We start from the raw sequence: 25,539 nt of genomic DNA, 5'->3' as shown, positions 1-25,539 counted from the left end.
CTTGCTCTGGGGCTGAGGCAGAGGGCACAGAGTGGGCCTCCTGCATGAGCACCCCAGGACCAGCTGGGGACAGAACACACCCATGTCTCCAGAACCCAAGAAGACTCCAGAGCCCCCTGTGTGTGGCAGGGATGGCCAGGGCAGGTTTTCACATTTGGTGGGGCAGGACAAAGCCTGGGGGTGGGGGAGGTCAGGTCTTGGCAGCACCGGGATGTGGGGTCAACATGCTGAGGGCCAGCCTGGCCGTGCGGAACAGAGCACACCCTCCCCAGCATGGCGGCCCTGGCCCGCACCGTGCCGAAGGCAGGCAGATGCCCTGCAGGCTGCACACCCAGCACCCAGCTCACTAGGAAGGGCCTGGGCTCTTGTGGCCACCGTGGACCTGAGACCTGGAGCAGGGAGCGGGCAGGCCTGGCTGTGGGTGGGGGAGGAAGGTCTTAGCTGGTGCCAGGCTGGCACTGCTGCTGGGGCTCAGGGGGCCCGCCAGCCTCCTGCTCGGGGCTCCCGGAGAGGTCCACACGCTGCTCATCCATCCGCTTGGCCTGCACCCTCTGGATGAGGCTGAAGAAGTCCTCGTCCGGCATGGTGGGGCCCCGGGGCAGCACGTCGGGCGGCGGGCAGCGCTGGTCATCAATCCTGGAGGACTGGACAGATGTGTGCAGGAGGGTGACCCGGGAGGCCTGCCCTGGAGCCCAGTGGTCAGGGGGCCCCAGACAGCTCCAGGGCAGTGGCCTGGGCCCCGAAGCGGGCGACTCCTCTGATCCAGGTGAATCTAATCCGGCCATCTCGGCCTCCTTGTGTCTACCTGCCTGGCCCCAGGTAGAACTGCGTCCCGATACCTCCTGCGGTCTCACCCCGCCCCCCCCCAAGAGTTTGGGACTAGTCCACACAAGAAAGTCCAAATGATACCTGCTGGTTTGGAACAAGCCAGGCCCAGGAGACTGGGTCCGCCCTAGCCCGCCCCAAAGCCTGCTGACCCCCAAGGACTGGCTGAGCGCAGTGGTCTCAGTTTGGCACCTGAACCCGACGCTGCCCCCAGACTGACCCCGGAAGCTCCAGCCCCGGCCGCGGGGAGCACCCCAGGGTCCTTGAGGGCCAGGCGGCCCACTGCCCCTGCCTGTCCTGGCACGGAAGCCGGGGGGCCTGGGGTGTGCCCAGGCTCCTCGGAAGGGCCTGGAGCAGAAGGGACGGGAGCCGGTGCAGTCGCTGGCGCATGCGTGCGAGTGGACGGGGGGCTCTGGGCTTCTTGGGAGGGGCTGGCTTAGAGGCAGCTCTCCGGACGGCTGACCCGGGGCTGTGGTTTGGTCTCCTCTGCGGAATGAACATCAGATCTGGAACTGTGCCGCTGCTGGCAGCCGGCGCAGCAGTAGCCACCCGACCCCAGCCACGCTACCGCGTCGCCTGACCCCAAACCCCACGACGGCGTGCCTCCCCGTCCGGAGGCCACTGGACCGCGCTTCTGGTCACCACCCCTCTCCTGCCCCACCCTGCTGGCCCTGCTCTGGCTTTGCCTCTGCCCTTGCTCTCCGCCATCATGTGGGTCCTCAACTGAGCGGCGGGGACCTTGGCTGCTTCTGCCCAGGCGGGGGAGCTGCGTGGGACCCACAGCCCCACACAGAAGGAGGTGGCAACCCGAGCCGCGGCGTCCCAAGGCCGCTGTCTTTGCACCTTCCCTCTGGGGAGGGGAGGGCTAGCCTGAACACCTGCTGAAGTCCAGTGGCTGGCTGGACATGGCCTGAGACGGAGGGACTGACCCACACTGGGAGCGCCCCCCCCCGCCTTTGGCGAGGGCTCCCGTGCCTCTCAGATCCGGGGCCACCCCTCCCCAGGCTGCAGGCACACCTGGTACTTGATGAGCATGTTGAAGAACTCATCCCCGGGCTCCTGGGGGTCCCCGTCACCTCGGAGGTGGCCCACGTTGTTGTGGGTGATCCGCAACCCGGGGAGGCTGCCCACGCTGGCCCGCTGGTCATCCAGGCGGCGGCTCTGGGAGCTGGCGATGAGGTCGAAGAACTCCTCGGTCTGCGGGGAGGCTGTCATGGACGGCTGAGCTGCAGGGGTGGGGGGCAGAGGGGGGCGTTGGAGGGGCTGCCCGTCCAGCCCGGGGAGTGGGGGTGGGGAGCTGGAAGTGCTGGTTTCTGAGACCAGCTCAGCCTGATGAATTCTTGGGGACACAGGCCCCGGTGGCCCCTGGGATGGTGCCCACGTCCGCCTCCTGGGTTTCCAGGAGGTGACAGGAGAAAGCCTGGCCTCCCACATGCTGGAGGCAGCCGTGCGCCCATGCGTGCTCCAGAGGGTGGGATAATTACGCGCTTCCCGGGATGCAGCACGGGGGCACGTGGGGGGCTGCTCCCGGGAGGGGTGTGCCGCAGCTGGCCTGTCACGGCTCGTCAGGGGCAGTACTGAGAGGCCACGGAGGGGGGCGGGGGATGTAGGCCCTGTCCCTCCCCGGCACTCACCCGCCCTCTCCTCTGGGGAGGGGGCAGCGGTGGCTTCTGCAGCCCCCTCCTCTAGGGGGCAGCGCTGGTCATCCATGCGGCTGCTCTGGAGCTTGCTCAGCAGGTCAAAGAAGCACTCCTCGTCGGAAGAGGGGGCTCTGGGGACGCTCTGCAGGGCACCGGGGGGTCAGCGCAGCCCCTCAGCTCCCAGACGCCATCCCTGCTTCCCGGGCGCCCCGTGCCCACACCTGCTGCACGCCCTGCGCCGCAGGCCGGGCCTCAGCACCCCCGCACCTTACACTGCCCCTGCCTGGGCCTGCCTCTCCCGGTCTCAACCTAAGCGACCCCCCGGCCGACCCCCGGCCACTCCGCCTCGAGGGCCTGGCAGCCTCCACCCAGTCCACCTGAGCACGGCGCTGCTCAGGCCGCAGGCGCGTGCCTGGGCCGGCGGCAGGCCTGGCCAGCCATGGGAGATTTGTTGCGGTGGCCGGCCAGACCACAGGGATGGGCAGGTCAGGGCTCCTATGTTCTTCCTTCTCTGTCTTTGGGCAACACAGTTATAAGGCCAGCAGGCAGGCCCAGAGGGCAGCAGCCAGTGAGCCCAGATCCTGGGGTGTGAGAGAGCGCTCACACCGCCTCCCCCTACCCTGGTGAGGCTGGAGGGCAGAGCCTGGACCTCCACATGCGGGAAGAAGGGGCAGAAGGCGGAGTCCACAGGCAGCTGGAAAGTCCTCGGAATGACGGCTGCCCTCCTGCCCAGAGCCTCTGATAAGTGGGGGCTTCCTGCCATGTAGGGTCCCTACCTCCTGGGTCTGGCCAGCCCCTCCCTGCATTCCCACAGACAGTGCCGGGTCCACAGGGGCTGCAGTGCCGGGATCTGGGGCCCTGGGCGGATGGGTGGCAGCAGGAACTCTGAGTGTGGCTGTTGGGGAGTGGGCAGCTGGGCAGGAGTTTAATCTGGGCTCTGAGTAGGGGCTAACTCAGCCCAGAGTGAACCCCTGAGGCACAGGCCAGCCCCGAGAGGGGTCTGCATGGGAGTGGGGGTGCTCTGAGACACACGATTGTCCGAGGAGGGGGCAGGATGGGAGTGGAGACCCTCGGCCTCTGAGCCCCAGGTGCCAGGTGACCTTGGTCAAGCTTAACCCCTCCGGGGCCTCAGTTTACACATCCATGGTCTCCTGGGAACTGAGAGGTCACCGCAGGCCCACTGTGCCTCTGTCTGCCTCTCTGGGGCCTGCGGGCCATGTGGGTAGGGTGTGCTCTGGCCTGCCCGCCTGCCCACCTGCCCCAGCCGGCCACTTGGAGATGACTGGAGGCCTCCATGGACCACAGACCAAGGCCACCCCAAGTGCCCAGTGCCCAAGACTGCCCCACATGCAGGGGCCGTGTGACCTGCCAAGGCCAGCAGACCTGGGGCCTTGTGGAGGACTGGGCTCAGCTCTCTGAAAGCAGAGGTCCCAGCAGAGGGCACTGCAGGCAGGGCAGGCAGGGCACATCTGTGGGGAGACCCCACTGGGCTCTGGGCACTCAGGATGAGCCTGGGACCCCCAGGATGTGTCCCTCTGCATGGGAGGACTGGCACCGAGCCTGGCAGGCGCTGCGAGCCCGCTGGCCTGCGGGCCCAGGCAGAGGTGGCCAGAGGGGCTGGCACCCCACGGAGGCCCACGAGATTGTGCTGGAGTCCCCTCCATCTGCCCCACTGCGCCCCAGCCCGCGGCCCAGGCCCGCCTGCCTCGGGCAAGTCATGGGCTGCTGAGCCGCAGCAGCTTTACCCCGAGGACCCTCCTGGACCCGGCCCAGGGGCTGGGGAGGAAATGTAGACGGCCACCTCGGGGCTGAGACTGGCTCCTGTGTCCCCATGCCCGCTGCTGTCCCGTCCCCGAGCCCAGAGCCCCTCCAGCAGCAGGCGCTCCCTCCTGCGTAAGAGCCGGGCCCAGCACTGCACGGGGAGCGCCGGACAGCCGGAGGCGGCTCAGCTCCCATCGCCGAGAATCACCTTGGGGGCCTAGACACAGCTTCCTGTGTGTGAGGACTGTGGGGAACACCTCCCCTCCCCCAAATCCTGCCTCCTTCCCCCTTGAAGCTCTGAGTTCCTGCTGAAGTCTGACCGTAACCTCTTCTGCTTTAGTGGAAGCCTGGCAGCTATGGTGCTGGCTGGGACCACACCACCTTGGCCAAAAGGCCCCCAGGGCCCCAGCCTCCGCTCTGCGGGGACCCACACTCACGCGGGATCACGGGCTCCTCCAGCAGCAGCAGTCAGGAGCTCGGTGGGGCTCTCAGCCACGTGCAGCCCAGGCAGGATGCCAGCAGGCCCGGCGCGGCCGCCGCCACCTGCCCGGAGTGCCAAATGCCGCCCCACTGCCACTGCTGGGAACTACGGTGTTTGCCTGACACTTAAATAGGAGCCAGGGTGAGGGCTGGGCCCTCTCCTCCCAGCTCCGCCCCCGCCCTCGCTCCCTGTCTCCTCTCTCTCTCTCTCTCTCCCCCTCACATGCACACACACACACACACACACACACACACACTCCATAAACACAGAACTGGATCCCGAGCTGAGCTCCAGCAGCGCCCCCCTCCACCAGTGGGTGGTCACGCTGTGCCGTGGGGGCGGACAGCTGATTTGAAAGTCTGCTTCCCGCCCCGTGCCTGGCCTGGGCTTCCTCCCAAGGCAGGGCCGCAGGAGGGGAGACGCTGCTCTTCCTTCAGCTCAGACAGACTCGTCCTTGTCCTTCTCCTGGCCTGGGCAGTGTGGCCCAACCCCTCCCCTGGACGGGGCTGGGCCACCTGCTGACGGTGGCTCTGGGCACGGGCGGGAAACGGAGGCTCACCTCAGCAGCCCTCCATGGGGCCTGCCCTAGCACACAGAGAGGCGGCCTCCACGTTCCCAGCATGCCTCATGTCTTCCTGTGATGGGAGCAGCCCTGGGTGCGGGAAGGGTGGGCTGCAGGCAGCCTCCTGGCACTAAGAATACCTGGCGTGCCCACGCCCGCCCGGCTGGGAGGTGGTTAAGGGGGGGGGCATGTTTTAGGTGAATTTCTAGGCCCTTTGCGCCCAGGTGCGCTGCTCCAGGGCCCAGTGCTGATCTCTGAGCCTAGACTCAGTCTCCCTGTGTCCCTGGACCCTCACCCTGTCTGGGTGCCTGGAGACACCAGCCCTGAGCACAGGGGCCGTGGGCCCGTCCCTCTACGGCCGGTCCGTGTCCCTACTCAGTCTTCCATTCGCACACCTGGCCATCCGCCCGTGTCCCCATCCCTGCCCCTAAGCAGTAACGGACACTGCGTGGGGCCGTTTGCACGTGGGGCAAGGAGGGACCCCACCCCTGGCTCTGCAGCCATGCACAGACACCCCAGCAACACGTTGGCTGGCCTGCTCCGCGGCCCCTCCCCTGCACCATGGCACGTGGGCAGGCTTGAACCCTCGGCACCGTGGCTCCTGGAGACCCCCAGGGGCTGCTGGCTGCGGGCTGCCTCAGGAGCTCCTGCTGGAGGGGCCTGAGACCCGTGCCAGGCTGCCGTCTCCTCCAGCCCACCCTGCCCTGGCACACCCCAGCTCCAAGGGGCCTCGGAGGGGCCTTGTCCGGGCTCTGAGCAGGGTTAGCCAGTCCCTCCTGACCCACACACAGGTCTGGGGGCCAGGGAGGGGGCCAGGGGCAGAAAGCAAGGCCACCTGAGAGCTGGGGGTACTAGCCCCGACTGGTGACAGGATGGAAACTGAGGCCCACTTGGAACAGAAAAACCCACCTGATTGCTCCTGGGAGCCGGCCCTGAGCGCCAGGCCTGGGGTGGGGGCGGGGGGGGAGAACCGGCGGAGGGGCCCTCGGCCTCCCTGAGCAGCCAGGCCCGGCCTGGCCCCCCGGGGCTGGCTGAGGAGAGGAGCCACCTACCGAGCGAGGCACCTGCACCCGGACATCGGTGCTGTCCAGCGGGGAGTGGCTGCCGTCCCAGGGCCGCCTCTCAGCAGGGTCCAGCCCTTCCTGGTACTTCCTGCTCCTCCCGGGCAGCGGGAGCGCGTCCCTGCCCAGTCCCCGCCAGTCCCCTGGCGGGTGGGTATCTCCATTCTGCTCCTGAGAGGGGGAAGCAGGCTGGGCGTGGGCGGGGCAGTTCTGAACCGAGGGCCCGTCCCAGGCCCCCAAAGAGAAGGCCGGGCAGGTGCCGGAGCCATGGCGGCACGGACCATTGGTGGGGGCTCAACCGCCTGGAGGGAGCCAAGGGCTTCAGGGCCCTCCGTGCTGTGGGCTGGGGCTGGGGCGCTGTGGATGTCTGAGGGTGCAGGCCCATCCGTGCGCCGGGGATGCTGACCTCCCAAATGTCAACCTCACACTAAGCAATGACAATGACTGGGTGTCCCTGGGCCCACGTGAGACCCCAGACCAATGCTATACTGGAGGAGCCATAGGTTCAGAGAGTCAGCACACTGCCTTGGGGTAACAGAGCACCCACTCTTGCTGTGTTGCTTGCTGACCCCCTAGATTCGCCTGGGGCTTGCTACACCCCACCAGCTCCTCCACCGGGAGGCTTTGCCTCCTCCTCAGCCACAGGGTCTGGCGGGTCCACCAAGGCATGGGGCCCGAGCAGGGGATGGGAAAGGTCCCCGCCATTCCCTGGGGACGCACAGCTGGCAAGAAGCAGGGGAGGTGGGGGAGGCGAGGCTGGTGGCAGATGGACCAACGCGGGGCTGCAGTCCACTGAGAACATTTGTCTCCTAGTGCACGGGGCCGGCCGGGCAGATGCCACCCATTGAGGCCATTAACACGCTGCTCACAGTAGACAGCGCCACTGAGGGTGCTGGTCCCCACCTGAGCCATCTGCCCTGGCCCAGCTCCCCTGCAGCACGCGCCCCCCCCCCGCAGCTCGGCTCCCCTCCCCGGCCCAGCTCCCCACCCCAGCCAGACTACCCACCCCAGCCCAGCTCATCCCAGCCCTGTCCACCCACCCCAGCCTGACTCCCACTCCCCCCTCCCCACCTGGCTCCCCTGCCCTGGCTCAGCTCCTCCCCAGCCTGGCTCCCCCCCCCCACCTGCCTGGCTCCCCTGCCCCGGCTCAGCTCCCCCCCCAGCCCGGCCCCCCCCCTCCCCGCCTGCCCAGCCCCCCTGTCCCCACTCAGCTCACCCGCTCCAGGGGCAGCCTCAGCAGGTCCCAGGTCTCAGCACTCAGCCGCTGTGTCCTCTTGGGTCGGGCCCCTGGAAGACAGCAAGACAGGGTCAGTGGTGCCGGCCAGCGGGCCCAGGTTGGAGCCCTGGGGGCTGAAGGTGCGGCAGCCCACGCCCCAGGAGCCAGCAGCTCACAGCAGCCACTGCAGCGCCGTGTCCAGTGTCCCTGGGCTACACTGGGGTGGCTGGGGGGGGGGCGCAAGGCTAGGCCTGACTGAGAGCGGCCTGGGGGCTGACTGCGGGGCTCCCGGCACTGGGGCCTGTCCAGGCTCTTCACTACTCCGGGTGTCGCCTGCAGGCTGTGCATTCCTCCTGCCGCACGCCCCGCACACACCCCGGCACACCCCACAGGAGCCAGCCCTGATCCTGACCTCTAGCTCCACTGCAGCTGCCAGCCCCTGCCGCGAGCGCTTGGCAGCCCTGCAGTGGGACCCCAAACCTCAGTTCCAAACATGTCCCTGGGAGGCAGGCACAGTTTAGCCTGCCCCCCCATACCAAGTGCTAACACAGGCAGCACCTGGACAGAAGGTCCAGGGAGAGCCGGCTGGGCAGCACCGTCCGCACAGGGAAGCCAAGGCCAGCCGCCAGACCGGGCCGGAGCTGGGGGGTGAAGAATGACAGGCCAAGCCAAGGCCCCGGGGCCCTGGGCAGCACTGGTCCCAGAGGAGGAGGCTTGAGATGGAAGAGCAGAGCCAGCCAGGCAAGGGACAACACGCCAGGCAGGGGGCAGGAACTGGAAGTGCCGGGCAGCTGGCCTCTAAGCTCTGCCCTGTCCGCAGCATGCCCTGTGCATCTCCGGGGAGGCCCAGGCCCCCAGGGCCCCGGCCTGCAGAGGAGAGCAGCGGGGGCGGGTGGGTGGTGGCTGTCTGAGGCTGGGAGTCGGGGAGTCCATGCTCAGCTCTGACCTGGGGAAGGGGTCCTGTCCCGACCCGGCCCCAGCTGCTCTTACTGCAGATGAGAGGGCTGGGGTATGGCTGTGGTGGCTCTGGATGGGCCAAGCTGTTGTCTTGGTGGCATGAAGACCCATGCCAGACCGAGTTGCCAGCACCCCCAGCCTGTCCATGCCCTCAGTTTAGACAGTGGGTGTCCTGAAAAGATGGTTGTGTAGAGAGAATAAGAACAAGGACGCGGGATCCCAGGGTAGCCCCAGGTAGCCGGGCTGACTCCACACAAGCCCCAGGCAGAGGCCTACTCCTCACAGTCAGGCGGTGACTCAGGGCAGGACCACGGGAGGGGACGTGGGGTGGTTGGGACTCCTCTTGCCTGGGGCGCGAAGGAAGCCAGCTCTGCGCCCCACCGGCCGGTGGCTGCCGAGGGCAGGGCCGGGCGTCTGGGCGGCGCAGGCCAGCGTGAGCTGAGCACCCGGGGCAGGGCCGGACGCTGCTTCCGAGCTCTCCACACGAGCACCCCAGATCCGGGGCTGTCTGCCCCACCTTGGCCATCCGTGTGGCTCCCGAATTGGCCTGCCCATCACGCACTGGGAGGCGAGTGGCTGAGGGGACAGCACGGAGTGGGGGCCGGGGGTCCTCGATGCCCACTCCCAGGCTAGGAAAGCAGGTCTGAGGAAGAAATGACGTCACCACCCCCAAACCGCACGGCGCGCGTGCCCTCCCCACACGGGCGCCCTGCGGGTCACTGGGGGCAAGTCTGCTCCAGGGGCCGCCGGGCCTCCACTCACCGGACCCCGGGACAGCCCACTCCACCCCGCACGGCAAGCTGGCACGGGCCTGTCTCTTCGCAGCCCCTGGGAATCCCCGGGGCAAGACTCGGTTTCCCCACCTCGTCTGGGCCTTCAGTGCTGTCAGAGGCTTGGAGCCGCCTGCCGCCCTCACCGCATCCCGGCTGTGCAGAAGCCTGGACACCCTCTTGCGCGAGGCCTGACCGCCTGGCTGCGGGGTGGAGGCCTGCTAGGCCCAGCTCAATGCACCCTCTGTCTGGAAGGGGCCTCAGGCCCCGGTCCCCTGGCTCTGTTTCCTGTCCCTCCCATCAAGGGCAAGTCCTGGAAACTTCCCCGGCACAGCTCACCCCCTCCTGAGTTGGACAGTCACATGGTCAGCAGCTATCAATAGTTTCTGATCTGGGGGGGCACCTAAGCCCCCGGGCCAGCCTGTCCCGGCCAGCCGTCCCAGGGGGCGCCCCACGCCATTCTCGCCCCTCCAGGACCTGTGTCTCCCCCGGGGCTGCCCCTCTTGTCCTTCCGCATGCCACGACGCAGCTTCCCCCAGCCCTGGGGCTGCTGGGAGCCAGCTCCCTCCGATGCACTGCACCCCTGCCGCATGGCCCCCCGGCCCCTCCCCCAGCCGGAACTGCGCCCAGTCCCACGGGTGGGGTACTGAGGCACTCCCAGACGCCCCACCACGCAAACACCTGACCCAGAGGTGGCAAAGGGACCCAAGGGCGTGTGTCCCGTGGGGCCTGTGCCAGGGCAGCCGTGGGCAGGGCCCAGCAGGCGGAGGGCGTGCAGAAGGTCCTGAGCGAGAGCCGGAGGGCATGCTGTGGGAGGAGGGCGGCCCGGAAGCTGCACAGAGGCGCCTCTGTCCCTGAAGCAGGTGTGGAGCTCTGCTGGGGAGGAAGGCCGGCGGAGGGAGGCTGGAGCCAGCAGCGCTCCGTCCCCCCCCCCACCGTCACGTGAAATCCACGTGTTCTCTCAGGAAGAGGCGCTCTTGAGTCCTGGGCACCTGCCTCTCCCCTGGCCGGCGCCAGCCCCGACACTGACCAAGCCACACCGGGGCACACCACCATCCCATGCGCACAATGATGCCCAGCCGGCTGCCCACCGGGACCTGCATGAAAATCCCACGTCCACTAGGCCCTGCCCCGGCCACATCCGCACCACACCAGCGCCTCCCCGCCTCCTCCAGCTCACCCTCCCAGCCCAGGAGCTTCTCCCCCACCCCAAGCTACACGGGACACACATCTGTCCATCTGGGCTCTGGAAAGACATCTGTCCCTCACCAGCTCCACGAGACAGATTCCAGAAGACAGGCACAGTCCGGGCAGGACCAGCTCAGTACCCCCCGCGATAGGTGATCAGTGTCACCTGTGGGAGCCCTCAGTGGCGGAGAGTCCAGACTCCAGTGCCCCAGGCCCTGCTTCCACTGGCTCACCAAGGCAGGCATCGCCCTCGGGGCTGCCCGGACCCTCGGGACACAGGTCCGCCTTCAGCAGCTGCAGCCCGCCAGCCCCGCAGCCCTGCACCATGCCCCAGGTTGGGGTGGGGGGGCTTCCCAGCAGGCCAGGCGGCCCGGCCTGCGGTGGGAGGCTTCCGGGAGCACGGCTGGGAGGGGTCAGGCAGGGCCGAGCGGGGCGGCCAGTGCAGAAGACAGAGCTGCCTTGTCCCGGGCCGCTCTCCCGTGCCATGCCCCCCTTTCCCTTGGCTCAGAGAAGAGGAAAGAGTCAAGAGGACACAAAGCTGGCCGCCTCTGCAGGAGCCTTTGCAGAGCTGCCTGCTCGGGCTGGGGGACGCGGGCTGGGGGGCTGCGCCAGGGCTCCGCAGAGCCACCGCCCTGGGGACATCCGGGGCCGGGCAGAGCTACGGCCGGGCAGATGCTGCCCTCCTTTCCCCAGTCATCATGGAGCCCCTGCTCCTGGGGTGTGTGTGGGGGGGGCAGAGGCGATGCCTCTTCTCCTCTGTCCTCAGTACTTCAACTAGGGCCTGGTGAGAAATGCCAAAGACCCATTTCCACGCCACCCCTCCAGGCTGGGGTCCCAGGTCGCTCATGGTGGACGGATCCCGCCGGCCGACCCTGGAGGCCAGGGCGGCCGGGTGTCCTTGGGAATCCAGCCACGGGGGACTGGCTCCACTGTGCCAATCCCAAGATCCAGCAGGCACCCTGCCCCCTGCCCAGTCCTGCCCGCCACCCCAGGTAGCCAGCTCAGCATGGCATCCCTCACCGGGCCCCCTCTCTCATAGGTATTAATGTATTTGCTTTGCAGGGAACATTCTGTCCCTGTGTGTGGTGCTGCTGACCTGCATGGAGGACCAACAGGCTGTGAAGGAGGTCATTATGACAGCCGCAGCCTGGACCTCCCCAGCTTAGTACCCCAGGCAGGCCAGGCCCCTCTCCCGGCTCCGGCAGCCCCTCCCACGCCGGCCCGGGACGGAGCCCACCCTCACAGGATGGCTTGGGGGTGGGGGGCGGCTGGACCAGGCCAGGAGACAGCCACAGGCCCTGGGTGAGAAGCCGCCTAGGCTGACTGCGGTTCAGCAGTCACCACACCTTCGCCCACGGCCTTGAGCCCACCGAACGTCAGTTCCTGTCCTGCCTCCTCACCCTGACTCTCCTGTGTGCGCCCCGGGGCCGAATCTGGTTGCCAGGCAGTGACCCCGGGAGCAGGGCAGGAGTCTGTCTGGGCCTGTGCCAGGCTGGGCAGAGGGGAGCCACACGGCCTCGGGGCCGCCCCTCCTCTGGCTGCTAGCTCCGGGAGCGCCTGCGTTTGGCAGAAGCTGCCTCCTGTGCCCTTTACCCCGAGCCTGCACCGAGCTGAGGCCCTGGCAGCACTAGACCTCCCCCCCCCCCCCACCAAACTGCAACCTAGACTGGGCCTATAAAAAATGGCCCCGGCCCAGCCCTGGGAACTCACCCTGGGCCTCATAGCCGGCGAGGTCAGGCTTCTCGGTGGCGGCTGGGCTGGTCAGGCGGCCCAGCGCCAGCTGCAGCTGTGCCACGTTCACACGGGCGGTGAGCTCCCCGCTGCGGTCCCCAATCTACAGCCAGGAGGGTCAGGTGAGTGGGCGGAGCTGGGACCGCTCCCAGGTCAGCCATGGGTCCCAGTCCCCCAGGCAGCCTATGTTGACCTCTGGCCTCTGAGAGGACGCAGGTGACCCCTGAGGGGTCTGTCATCTCTGGGGGGTCTCCTGTCATCTCTGGGGGTCTGTTGTCTCTGGGGGTCCCTGACAGGACCTAGCCATACTCCAGAAGTGCTCAGAGTCCCTGGCAGCTTGGTCCGTGTCCCGTGGTGCCACCGGGTGGGAGGTCAGCTCAGCCCTGACACAGACCCCAGGGGCCGGGTCTCCTACTCAGACCCCATCAGTCTCAGGCTCCCTCAGGGGCCTCCTGGACACCTGCATTACCAGGTGGCCTCGTGGCCTGGTGGCCAGGGGGCTTGGTGGGCTCTGGAGGCCTGCCCCTGGCAGGGGTCTCCAGGCAGCGCCTCCTGACCCCCACCTCTGCCGGGGTCCCCCACGTGGAGCTGGCATGGGTGGCAGAACTGGTCTGTCCGTGCTAGGGGAGACCAGGGCTACCTGTGGTGACCCCGCCTGCCCACAGGAGGGGTCTGGGCCATCCGTCCAAGGATGAGGAGGACACAGCTTTCCCGGATGAAGTCCAGCTAGGGGGGTCTGAGGAAGCCCCCAGGCCACCTCTAGAGGGCACAGGGACCCCATGGCCAGCCTGGCTGAGGTCCATAGAAGTAAGGGCAGGGCACTCAGTAGCTGTGGGTCTCCCACAGCACACTAAGACTAGGAGTGTACAGTGGGCTCCTGTCTTTGGCCCGTGCAGACAGTGGAAACTTGGCGTCCACGGGGCTGGGGGCTGCTGGGTGGGGGAGGAGGGGTAGTACACGGGACTTCAGGCGGAGGACCGGGGACTGGGCCGCTCACCTCCTGGGAGATCTGCAGGTGCTTCTTGGCAAAGGTCAGGGCCTGCGCTGGGCTCCCCATGGACACATAGGCATTCCCCAGACTCCAGCATGCCCGGCCCTCGCCCACCCTGTAGGAAGGGAGACAGTCCACGTCCACCCTTGCCAGGCCTGCCCACTGTCCCAAGCTCTCTGGTGTGGGTCCTCTCAAGACCCCATGCCTAAGAGGCACTGACTGGACAGCACACGCTCTCTGCTGTACTGACCCCGTCCCCACTGTCCAGGACCGCCCACACCTGGCCGCCAGCAGGGAGAAGCCCCAAACAGCTGCATTCTTTTTTTCTTGCCAATTGTGGGGCTTGAACTCAGGGACTGGGCACTGTCCTGGGCTTTTGCACTCAAGGCTAGCCCTCTACCACTTTGAGCCACGGCACTGTGGTGGCTAATTGGTTAATTGGAGGTAAGAGTCTCAGACTTTCCTGTGCAGGCTGGCTTTGAACCGTGATCATCAGATCTCAGCCAGCCTCCTGAGTAGCTGGGCTGACAGGCATGAGCCACCGGTGTCCAGGCCTGTATTCTTTTTCCTATCCTGTCACGGAGTTATCTCAGAACCCTTAGCCTGCAAAGCGGCCTGCGAGGAGACACGTCTGGGCCATCCATTGCGGGCAGGCAGAGCATCAGGCACTGGGCTCATGGCCAGGCTCGCCCCCTAGTGGCTGGCAGAGAAATCTCCCTGAGCGACCTCCACTCCCAGAACAGCAGCCTAAGGCCTGTCCCATCTGTCTTTCTAGGGATGGCATTTACGTAGAAAAGGGGAAAGCACATTGGCCTGGGGTCCCTGTGCTGCCCAGTGAGGGGGAGGCCATGCTGCGTCCGCCATGCCAGCATCCCCCAGGCCTGGCTGGGCCTGCCGGCGGTGCCCACGCACCTGTCAGCCAGCTCCTGAGCGATGACCAGGTGCCGCAGGTGGTACTCAGCCGCGCGCTCGTAGTCCTGCAGCAGCGTGTAGGTGTTGCCCAGGCTGTAGCAAGCCTGCGCCTCCACCGCCTGGTCCCTGAGCTGCCGGGACAGCTGCAGTGTCTTCCTGCACAGAGTGCCAGGGTCAGTGCCATGTCCACGCTCAGCGGGGGCAGGCGAGGGTGGGAGGTGCAGAGAAGCCTGGGTGGTGGTCTCCAGCCCAAGCCTAACCCCCCGCCCGGGGCTCTGCAGGCCTGGCTGCGTCCCCATGCTCCGGTGCCCCCGGCACCACGTGCACTCCTGTCCTGTGGGCTTTGAGGAGCACCAAGTTCTCAGCACCCTGAGCTGCTATTTCCCCCCCAGGCAGCCCAGGACACTGGGACCCAGGACTCAGGGCCTGAGATAGGACCCAGTCATGAGGGCTCAGCTCCTGGAGGCTGGTGCTCAGGCCGGGAGGGAGATGGCCCATGGCTGGGCACAACTTCAGGAGTTTCATCTGTTTGCCCTTCAGAAGGGAGGACCGAGGCGGAAAGACCCCTCCCGCCCGGGCCGGGCTCCGGCTCCCAGGGAGCCTCCCTCCCTGGGGGTCAGGACACCGCCTACTTGTAATACTCAGCAGCCACGTCGAAGCGGCCCAGGAAGATGTGGGCATTGCCTAGGTTGCTGTAGGCTCTCCTCTCGGCTGCCTTGTCTCCGAACTCCTTGGCGATGGCTAGCCGCTGCAGACACACCCAAGCCCCAGAGGGTCGTGAGCGGCCCGGCAGCGTGGGGGGGGGCTGCCTCCCTGCGCAGGGCAGCCAGAGCCGACCATGGACCCCAGCACCAAGTGTCCATGGAGCCAGGGGTGGATGGGGCACCCCTGCTCCCCCATGGTCCTCTGTCATTGAAAACGAGGGGTCACCTTGGGCCCAGCCGCCACAGGGCCCTGCCACTGCCCCGCTGGCCCGGCCTGGCTCACCTCCTTGTGGAAGGTTGTGGCCTCGGCAAAGTTGCCCAGCAGGTAATGGGTGTTGCCCAGGTTGCCGTAGGCCCGGCCCTGGGCTGCGCGGTCGCCGAGCTCCTTCACCAGCGAGAGGTTCTTCCTGCGGACCGAGGCTGTCTGAGCTGAGTCCCCTCCAGCCCCAGGGAAGGCTGGAGGGCTCTCCGTGCTCTGCCAGGGGGTGTCCTGGCGACTGGGTGGCTGGGGCGGTGTCCTGGCTCCATCTGAGCTACGGGGCTGGGGGTCTGGCTGGGTCCAGCCAGTCCTGCCAGGGGTGGTGGACGGGGCTGAGGGGTGTATCTAGGAAGTGTTTGGGGAGCCCAGGACATGGGTGCCAGCCCCACTCACTCGTAGAACTCGGAGGCCCTGTGCAGGGTCTCGTGCACGTCGGGCGGCAGGTGCCCGGGGTCCTGGGCGGAGGTCCAGGACAGCTGCTTGCCCTTGGCGTGGTACACATTGCCGATGTTGTAGAGCGCCCTTGCCTCTCCGACCTGCAAGCGGTGCCGAGGTGTGGGCTGGGCCCACAGCTCCCCACGGAGCCCACCCCAGGTGTGCAGAGGCCCTGTGCCGGCCCGCGGGCCCACTCGCTGCCCTGGACCCTCTGGAAGGGATGCAAGGAAGCCTGGGGTCCTTTCCTCTGGTGAGGACCAGACCTGACCGGGCCTGGGTGCTAATGGCCGAGGGGGAGAGCTCCAGTGCAGGGGCGCGTGCCAGCTGCCTATGCGTGACCTTCCACCTGCCCACGGCAGCACAGATGCTCAGCCACACGGTACGGAGGGAAAGCGGCGCAGGCCAGACTTGTGGCAGGAGGTGGGGCCGGCCTACAGCTACTCTAGCCTGGTCTATTTCGTAGCTTGGAGGAGCCCTCCCAGCCCTGCCTCCCATCTCCTCCTGGACCCCCAAAGGAGTGCTGGGTGTTGGACAAGCTGGGGGAGCTGGGCAGAGGGGGAGATGGGAGGGGCCGTGGCTGGGGAGCCACATGAGCTAATGGGCCCCGTCTCCGAGGGACCGTGCACCTTCACAGTCATCGGGGGTCTTCCTTCCTGTGGGGGAAGGCTGAGGGGTGTGGCACCCCTGCCTGGTCTCAGCCTGGGCACGGGCCAGAGGGCAGAGCAGGGGGACGATGATGGCCCTGGGGCCCGGTCACCTACCTTGTCGCCCCGTTCCTGGGCAATGTCCAGGTGGCGCTGGCAGCAGACCACAGCCTCATCGAATCGGCCCAGGACCTTGAGCGTGTTACCCAGGTTCCCGCTGGCCTTGGCCTCCCCCATGCGGTCACCAATGGTCCTAGAAGGCAGGAGGGAGTGAGGAGCCAGGCGGAGGATGGGCTGGGCCCTGAGCCCAGCAGGGCCTGGCCCGGGGAGGTGCAGGAGCGTGATGCCGGGCAGGGGAGGCTCTGAGCACAGCCCTGGGGCAAGAGTCCTTCCTTTGCTGCCCACCCAGCAGGGACCTGGGCAGGCCTCACGCAGCTATCAGGGCCTGGGGAAAGCCGGGAAGGGGTTGGCGGTGGAGGGATAAGTAGTGGACATTCACTCAGGCTGAGGGCTGAGGCTGAGGGCAGGGTATGGGGCTCCTTGGGGTAGGAGGCCAGTGTGGACATCACTCCACTTAGGAGATCAGAAGAGGGGGAGAGCTGTTGGTGATGCAAAGGAGGGGACCCAACAGGACCCTGCAGAGCAGAGGCCCGGGGACTGGACAAGACTGGACACTTTGGAGTGAGGGAGAAGGGTGGAAAGGGGCAGAGGTGGGAAGAGGTAAGCCTGCAGAGCATAGGGTTCACAGGGAGACCAGGGACTCTAGGGACAGGGCCACATGTGAGAGCAGGCAGCAAGGAGTGAGCTTAGAGCCCCAACACCAGGAGCAACACTTCTGGGTGGTGCCCGAGGTTGCACCTAAGTAGACACAGAGTTGTGTGTGAGTGACCCCACACAGGGTGCACACAGGACGCACACAGGACACACACAGGACATATGCAGGATGCACACAGGATGCACATAGGACACATGCAGGATGCACACAGGATGCACACAGGACGCACACAGGATGCACACAGGATGCACGCAGGATGCACACAGGATGCACACAGGACATACGCAGAATGCACACAGGACGCACACAGGATGCACACAGGATGCACGCAGGATGCACACAGGACGCACATAGGACACATGCAGGATGCACACAGGACACACACAGAACATATGCAGGATGCACACAGGACACACACAGGACGCACACAGGACATATGCAGGATGCACACAGGATGCACGGAGAATGCACACAGGACATACGCAGAATGCACACAGGACGCACATAGGACACATACAGGACGCACACAGGATGCACATAGGACACATGCAGGATGCACACATGACACATGCAGGACGCACACAGGACACATGCAGGACGCACACAGGATGCATGCAGGATGCACACAGGATGCACACAGGATGCATGCAGGATGCACACAGGATGCACGCAGGATGCACACAGGACTCACATAGGATGCACACAGGACACATACAGGACGCACGCAGGATGCACCCAGGATGCACGTGGGACACACGCAGGGACAGACTCCTCTCAGGCCCAGCCCTGGGGTGCTCACCGTGCCAGCAGCAGGTCATGCTTGTGGAACTGCAGGGCACGGGCATACTCCTTCAAGTAGAAGTAGGCATTGCCCAGCTGGCTGTAGATGGCACTCAGCGTCTTCAGGTCCTCCGTGCCCACCTGCACGGCGGCCTCAAAGAAGGCCACGCCCGCCTTGAAGTCTCCGGCCTTGCACAGCCGCTCGCCCTCCAGCGCCAGTTCCAGGCACGAGGCTTCCATCCTGGGCAGAGGCAGAGGTGTCACAGCCCGCCCCTCCCTTGGGGGCCGAACCCCCTTCTGGACGGTCTCAGCAGGGCCTCAGTGGCGGGGCTGCCCCACACGGGCACTGTGTCTGCTGGGGAGTCACATCTGGGAGTAGGAGGCCCGACAGCACCCCAGGCTTGCACATCTGTGCCCTGACCTCGCTGCTTGTCTGCCAGAGTGAGGGCAGGGCCCAGAGCACATGGGTCTGGGCGGCAGGGAGAACCTTGTCCCGGGGGCTGGTGCGCAAGCCGGCCGACAGAGCGTGGCCTTCCCACACCCAGGGGCCAGGTGCCCCTCCCCACGCACTCCCGGGGACCTGGCGTGGACCCATCCACGCTCTGCCTCCCGCCCCCATCCCGCCTGATCCAAGCCTCCTCTCCCTCAGCCAGCTCCGGTCCTCCCAGGGAGGACTCTGCTGGGTCGAGGCTGCATCTGGGTTGAAGGTCCACAGCCTCCCTGGGTCAGAGTCTCACCTGCAGTGCAGGCTGCTGGCCAGGTCCAGCCTGAGAAACAGGGAGGAAGAGGACAGCACAGTGTCCCGGGATCCGTGTCCAGGGTGAACCCGGCCCCCGGACACTCACTGTTCCAGCTCCCTGCCCAGGAATCCTGCACGCATACCCAACGGCACCGGCCCCTAGTTGGACACCTGTGCTACTGCCAGAGAAGCCCCTCAGCCCGGGCCCTGTGCAGCCGCTGAGCGGATGCCCCTGCTAGAGAAGGACTCCCACAGCCAGGACTCCAGTGAGCTGCCCCAGGGCACAGCAGTGGGGGCAGGACCGTGTGTGCAGGAGTCTCTGAGTGAGGTTACCCAGTCCTGCTCCGGCCTGCTGTAGAGCCCTGGGCTGGACACGGTACCCTGGGATCCCTGGTCTCTGCCCCTCTCCAACCCTGTGGGCCTAGGCTAGAGTCTGTCCTGTCTTGGAGGGTTTGTGTGGGGTGGGGGTCTATGAGGTGGTGAGATCAGGGGTAGGACCCAGTCTCTAGGCTGTGCTGAAGGTGGGAGGGAGGGTTCGGGGCAGGAAGGCCAGGGGAGGGGACTGGGGACAGACCTGTCACCAAAGGGCACTGTGACCCCAGCCCAGGGACCTGACAAGGGGCTGAGCGGGGCTATGAGGCTAGGCTAGCATGGTTGCTATTGTTTTCTTTTTCTTGTGAGGCAGGGGCCTCCTTGTTGTGGTGCCCAGGCTCAAGTGAACGTCCCACCAGCCTCCCCAGAAAGATGGGATTACAGGTGTGAATCACTGCACCAGCTTTTTTTTTTTTTTTTTGGTCTGCTGTGGGGCTTAAACTCCGGGCCTGGGCGCTGTCCCTCAGCTCTTCAGCTCAAGGCGAGCGCTCTACCACTTGAGCCACAGCGCCACTTCTGGTTTTCTGGTGGTTCATTGGAGATAAGAGTCTCACAGACTTTCCTGCCCTGGCTGGTTTTGAACCATAACCTCAGATCTCAGCCTCCTGAGTAGCTAGGATGACAGTCCTGAGCCACTGGTGCCTGGCCTTTCTATAGCTTTTTGTTCAGTTTGTGGAAAACCCACCGAGTAATTTTTTTTTTTTGTCTTTGGTTTTGAGACAGGGATAGCTATGTAGCCCAGACTGGCCCTGAACTGGTGACCCTCCTCCACCTCTGGGTGGAGCGCTGGGATTGCAGGTCAGCACCATTATGCCCAGCTCCCAGTTGGCCCTTAGGGTTGTGAGGATTTGAGAGTAACCGTCAGAAGGGGCAGGGGTGAGTGTGGGACATCTGGGGCCATGTTCCTTGATCATGCCAGTCAGACACCCACACAGCTCACTCCCGGAGCTCCTGTCAAAGTAGCTGGGCATTCTGAGCTCTCTGGAGTGCCGGTTCTGTGGGAGTGTGGGTGGGAGATGGGTCCTGGAGAGGCTGACCCGTGTCTGCTCCCACTCGGCTCAGAGCTGTCTTCTGGAGGTTCCACCCGCCCCATGCCCACACACTCACAGCCCTGCAGTCTGCAGAGCTGGGCCCCATCTCAGTGCCCGGCCCCCTCCAAGGCCCTTCCACCCCATGAGCCCCTTTCCCCGAAGCACCACTCCACTCCCCGTGTCCCTTTGTTTGCTCAGAATCAGCCACAGTGGCCTGTGTCTATCCAGCCCTGGGGCCCTGTCTGCCTCCCACACAGGGGCTGTGGGAAGCGGGGCATGGGGCTGCCTCTCCCGAGGACACCAAGAACACCGTGGAGTGGAGGCCCCATCAGCCGGGCCGATGGCTGACACGTGGCACTTTAGTGGCCTTGGCCAAACAATGTGAGATTCATTACAGCTCAGCGTATGCAGGGAATCCCAGAAACAACCGGAATCTCACACTGGGCCCAGACTCGCGGTCCTGGGCGGGAGCGGCTCCTCATCCCGTGGTATCAGGGGACTTGGGGGGACTCGGATCCCCCACCTGCCTGCTTCCTCCGGGACCAGTAGAGCCACATGGCTAGGGGACAGGATGGTGGTTTTGAGACTAGAAGGCCAAACCACTGAGCTGCCTGCCTTCCCCAGCACCCAAGACCTCCTGCCCACACCTGCCAGGCTGGGGGCAGGCCCTCATTGGACCCCTTGGAAGGGCTGCTGGAGTCGATTTGGCTACCAGGAGGGTCACTTGGTTACCAATCACAAGACAACATCCCTGTCCACCTGCTTGTTTGATTACAGCTGTCCTTCCAGGTGACTGTGGAGGAGAGACAGCCTGGGCCTGTGACACTCCATCCGCGAGCCAGGCCCCCACACCACCAGACCCCACACCACCAGACCCCACACCATCAGACCCCACACCACCAGAACTCACACCACCAGACCTCACACCACCAGACCCCACACCACCAGACCCCACACCACCAGCTCACACCACCAGACCCCACACCACCAGACCCCACACCACCAGAACTCACACCACCAGACCCCACACCACCAGACCCCACACCACCAGACCCCACACCACCAGACCCCACCAGACCCCACACCACCAGACCTCACACCACCAGACCCCACACCACCAGACCCCACACCACCAGACCTCACACCACCAGAACTCACACCACCAGACCCCACACCACCAGAACTCACACCACCAGAACTCACACCACCAGACCTCACACCACCAGAACTCACACCACCAGACCCCACACCACCAGACCCCACACCACCAGACCTCACACCACCAGACCCTGTCCCTCCTCACACTCAGCGCCTGCCAGGCCTCATGCCGCAGGCCCCCACCTCGTCCTGTGCAAGTTGCGCATCTTCTGCACGTACAGCCAGAGCTCCAGGCCCACGGGCAGCAGCAGCGGGCGGGGGCGCGGTGCGCCATACACCACCTTGCACATGGCCTTCTCTGCCAGGCTCAGGGCCAGCGGCGGGCCCTCCACGGGGGGGGCGGGCATGGCAGGGTGCGGGTCGCGGGGTCTTGCCAGCCCAGGCTTCTGCCCTGGCGGCAGCGGACTCTGGGCCCTCCTCCTCCGGGGTATCTGAGGCAGATTGGGGATCAGGGCGGCTCAGAGCACTGACAGCTGGGGGTGGGGAGCCCAGGTAATCCCTGCTGTCCTCCTGTTCTGGGGGGGAGGGGCAGAGGCATCTGCGCTGTAGCACGTGCTCCTCCCCAGCGAGCCTTTCTGCCGGTCAGAGCCCACGGCCAGTTCCGGGGTCAGCTGCTGGGGGGTCAGGTACTTCCCACGGTGGGCGCTGGTCAACATTGCTGGGAGGAAGGTCGGTGCCCAGCCCCGCTCCGCGCGTATGCCCATAGCTGACAGACAGCTGAACTCTCCCACGGCGCGCCGTCCAGGAGGGCCCATCCCAGGGGTGGCAAGGCCGCGCGGGGACCTAGTGTGCTATCTACCCTCAGCCTGGCCAGCTCTGCGGCCTCGCTGGCACTGGCACAGGTGCCCAACATGGGGGAGGCCCCACCGCCCCATAGGACACCCCCAGCTGGACGTGTCCACCCTCGCAGGACATCTGAGGTGAGGCCCAAGACCCTGTGGGCCACACAGGGTCTGGGAGAGAGGAGAGGGAGCCCCAATATCTCTGAGCTGGACAGTGGGCACAAAAGGCCCGGGTGCATCCTGGCCGGTGCCCTGGGGTGGAGGGGTCTCCTGAGACTGAGCAACAGCGTGGGGCCCTGGTATGGGGACCCTGGCACCAAGGACGAGAGAGTGGAGGCCTAGGGTCACCTTGGGGTCTCAGCCGGGGCAGCAGCCCCAGGAAGGCCCTGACGAACCCCTCCCTGTCCCATGGCCATGATGGTTTTTCCTGGCCTAGCATGGACCTCTTGGCCAGTAGGGACAGGCAGCGTCCCCGGCCCCCATGTGGACCACAGGCTTCCTTGATCTGCATGCAACCCAACCTCTTCTGCCTTCTTGGGGGGCCAGGCCAGCACAGTGAGGAAGATTCTGGAACCCTGGCTCTCTGCCCTACCTCTGCAGGCCTGCAGAGTATGACTGGGTCAGTCCCCTGTCAGGTACCTGTAAGCACTGGCCACTTGAGGGGCTGCAGACAGATGCCAGGCTCTCTGGGCCTCTGGAAGACCTGTCCACCTCAAGGGCTACGGGCTCTCTGGGGCCAGGGCTTAGCCCCTCCCATCATCCTAGGTGTGGGCCGCGTGTCTGAGATTTGCTACCTTGCTAAGCAGAGCAACATAGATGAATTGAAAACCAACAGTGCCTGACCTCCCACCACACTGCAGGCTGGGGACCAGCCGGCCGACCCTCTCTACCCACAGGTTCCGCTCAACCCACGCCTCAGATCCTTCCTACCGCGTGGCTGCCTGTGCCAGACCACAGCAGCTAGCGGGGAGGCTGGCCGCTGCCGGCCAAGATCCCTCTGCTGCCTGCTGGTGACCTGTCAGCGAGGGCTCAGTGATGCGGGGCCAGCCTTCTGGTGGCCAGCCTGTGGCTAGCACAGCCTGCCTATACCCCTGTGGCTGGCCGCACACCCAGCACGGGTGCTGGTAGAAACTAGCAGCCCATGGCTCCATTGCCCTTCAGTGCCTCTAGCCCCAGCTGTTTGCCCCCACAGGATCCCGGTGCCCTGGGGTGCCCCACCAGGCTGGCTCCTTAGCCAGGGTCCCAGCTCCTACCACCTGTGGCTCTGGGGGTGTTGTCCTGGTGCCCGTCTGCCTGTGCCCTGCCCGTCTCCCCCTCTCTGGCCTGTTACCGCACTGGTCCCTGGCCACTACTCCAGGCTCACAATCAGCCTCAAGTCCTCCCCCATCATCCCCCCCCCCCCCCCCGCCTCCTGGCCAAACCACTCTGAACTTTGGTGCAGGGTGGAGGGAGCAGGTACAGACCTGTGGGGGAGGGTGGGGGAGTGGGGACCGCTGGGAAGGAGGGGAGCTCCCAACTCCCCTCAGGACATACTTGAGGGCCATGCTTACAGGAGCTCCCAGGGCTAGGACAGGGAAGGGTCCTGATAGTGGCTGTTCCCTGACGTCCTGCTGGGGACAGAGTAATGGGGCGGGAAGGCAGAGACGGTGCCGTGTGGCCCCAGGGACCCGGCGTACATCTGAGGATGCCCCCTGTGGGCCGCCCCAGGGCAGGGCCACCCCAAGATGGCCCCTGCCTCCCCTCCCCTCCAGCCTCACTGAGCGGGGGCCTGCAGGGCAGCGGGAGGGACCCCTCGCCCTACCCACTGAGTCCTTTAGCGCCCCCACCCCTGGCCTTCCCCTGAGATTGGGGGCCCGGGTTCCATCCATCCTCCCCCAGCACACACGGCCAGTGTGCAGTTTTTCCCAGCACAGCCCCTACTTCTGATAACCAAACTCTCTCCAGACAGGGGCTTGTGGGAAGGAGAAGCTCCTGGGAGGGGCAGAGGAGAGGAGAGCCTGTGCCATGGACTGTCCTCTAGGATGCCCAGCGTCCGGCATCCAGGCACAGGGCACCACAGCCCCCCTCCCAGCAGCCACCAGGCTTCCCCGGACACGCTGGGCTCCACAGGAAGGCAGGGCTGGAGGGTGTCGGGCTTGCTCCCCCTCCTCAGGACTCCCTACTGCTCCACGTGCTCCACAGCCCAGCTCCAGAAGCGCCACCGTCCACCTTGACCAGCCACTGGCTGCCCGAACCCATCTGTGACTGTGGTCAGGTAGGGCCCAGCCTCCCTGCAGAACCTCCTCCATAGCCCTCAAGAAAGGCACGTGCCATTCACCCCAAATCTGGGTCCGGGTCAGCCTTTAGTTCAGTTTGTGTCTTAGCTTGAAGGGGTGCCGTCAGGGCTTGAGTGACCTCTCTACCAGCCCTGCCCAGTGCTGACCCCCAGGCCAGCATTGTCTGGAGTGTCCACCCCGGGCCCGGCTCCCAGGCGGGGCCTGACGGTGGCAGACGCAGGGTGGAGGCCCCGGATCCATCCCTCAGGACCACCCTCTCCCCGTGTGCAGGCCGGTCCCACACTGCAGCCTGGTCAGCTCCCGCCACAGAGATGGGTGACCCGGGGACCCCTGCCACCCTGTACAGCCCCCATTCCGCTCCGGAGACCTGGGATGAAGCCTTCGAGACAGGCTTCCTGTGTGAGCTGCCTGCAAACCTGTCCCTGTCACTCCTGCCACACCCCTGCCCCTCGGAGGCCCAGAAGCCAGACCAGGGGCTCAGCCGTGGACCCCAGGCCACACAAAAGAGGCTGTCTTTGAACAGCAGCACAGAGAAGAACAAGATTGGGGGGGGGATGAGGCCGTCCACTGGCCTCTGGGCCTCTTGGGGTGCCTGGCTGATGGATGGCCGGGCTGGGCCAGACTTGCTGGGGGAGGCTCCTGGGAAGGAGGACTGCTGGAGTGATCCGAATGGCAGCCCCCAAGAGTTAGAGGCCACTGGGCGCCGGACCTGCCCCGGGGCCGGGGCCAAGGCGCAGCCCTGCCCGGCACTCAGCTCTGCCCCCTGAGTGGACTGGGAGCTGCTGGTCCCTCTGGGGGCCGTGTGTTCACAGCCAGGCCTCGCACGGCTCCACAGGCTGGGAGTCACCGGGCAGGCATGCAGCCAGGGGCCGGACCACGCCAACGGCGTGACGCAGAGCGGGACCGATCGCCTGCGAGCCGCCTGGGGCGCAGGTGTCTTTTCAGGAAGGCACACACCCACTCGGCTGGCTGGGCCCCAGGTCCAGCTGGCGTGGGGCTCAGGGATGGCCAGCGGGCAGGGCCCGGGCCCTGACAAAGGGGGTCTGGCCGTGCTGCCCTGCACCAGGTCAGACTAGCCAGGTTGGGGGCGCCGGGCACCGGGTGGCATGCATGCCTGGCCCACCCCTGTGGCGTGGGCGGAGGGCCGCAGCCTGCGCCTGAGACCCTGGCCTTGGGCCGGCTGGCCGGGACCACGTCCCCATCGCCCAGTCGGGAGGGAGGCGCGGCCTGGCCACGTTGCCTGAGCCACCGCCGCCTTTGTTCCCGGCCGCCCGCCGCCCGCAGCCCGCCGGCCCGGCCCTCCGCGGTCGCCGCCCGCTCCTGACTAGAGCCGTCCGGTACCTGGAGTAGAGGCGCCTGGTGGCCGGGCCCGGTAGCTCCTCGGCCGCAGGCGGGGCGGGGCTTGCCATGGGTCGGGGCGCCCAGAGCCGAGCAGGCCCTCCTCGCCCTCCCTCCTGTCGGCGGCCTCTCTGCCGTCCGCGCGCGCGTG

The 25,539-nt window shown here is 66.3% G+C and overlaps 1 protein-coding gene across 4 annotated transcripts; it reads right to left on the bottom strand.

The window, feature by feature from the left end:
- Positions 1-25,539, bottom strand: Gpsm1 (G-protein signaling modulator 1). Of its 4 annotated transcripts, XM_013029482.1 has the most exons (14): positions 25,392-25,539; positions 17,712-17,933; positions 16,255-16,390; positions 15,452-15,594; positions 15,083-15,206; positions 14,728-14,843; positions 14,096-14,251; positions 13,190-13,298; positions 12,172-12,295; positions 7,547-7,617; positions 6,322-6,501; positions 2,460-2,607; positions 1,843-2,051; positions 1-644 (listed from the first exon to the last, which is right to left on the bottom strand). In XM_013029482.1, the coding sequence occupies exons 1-14, from the start codon at positions 25,457-25,459 to the stop codon at positions 438-440; spliced, it is 2,013 nt and encodes a 670-aa protein (XP_012884936.1). In that variant the 5' UTR covers positions 25,460-25,539; the 3' UTR covers positions 1-437. The 4 variants fall into 4 exon arrangements, with proteins under 4 accessions (XP_012884936.1, XP_012884937.1, XP_012884939.1 ...); XM_013029483.1 differs by lacking the exon at positions 6,322-6,501; XM_013029485.1 differs by lacking the exons at positions 12,172-12,295; positions 13,190-13,298; positions 14,096-14,251; ... (4 more) ...; positions 17,712-17,933; positions 25,392-25,539 and adding an exon at positions 10,695-10,768.

The sequence above is a fragment of the Dipodomys ordii genome, unplaced genomic scaffold, assembly GCF_000151885.1.
Source record: "Dipodomys ordii isolate 6190 unplaced genomic scaffold, Dord_2.0 Scaffold118, whole genome shotgun sequence".
NCBI classification, from domain to species: Eukaryota; Metazoa; Chordata; class Mammalia; order Rodentia; family Heteromyidae; genus Dipodomys; species Dipodomys ordii.
Note: the sequence above shows the minus strand (reverse complement) of the source record. Positions and strands in the feature narration are given on the sequence as shown.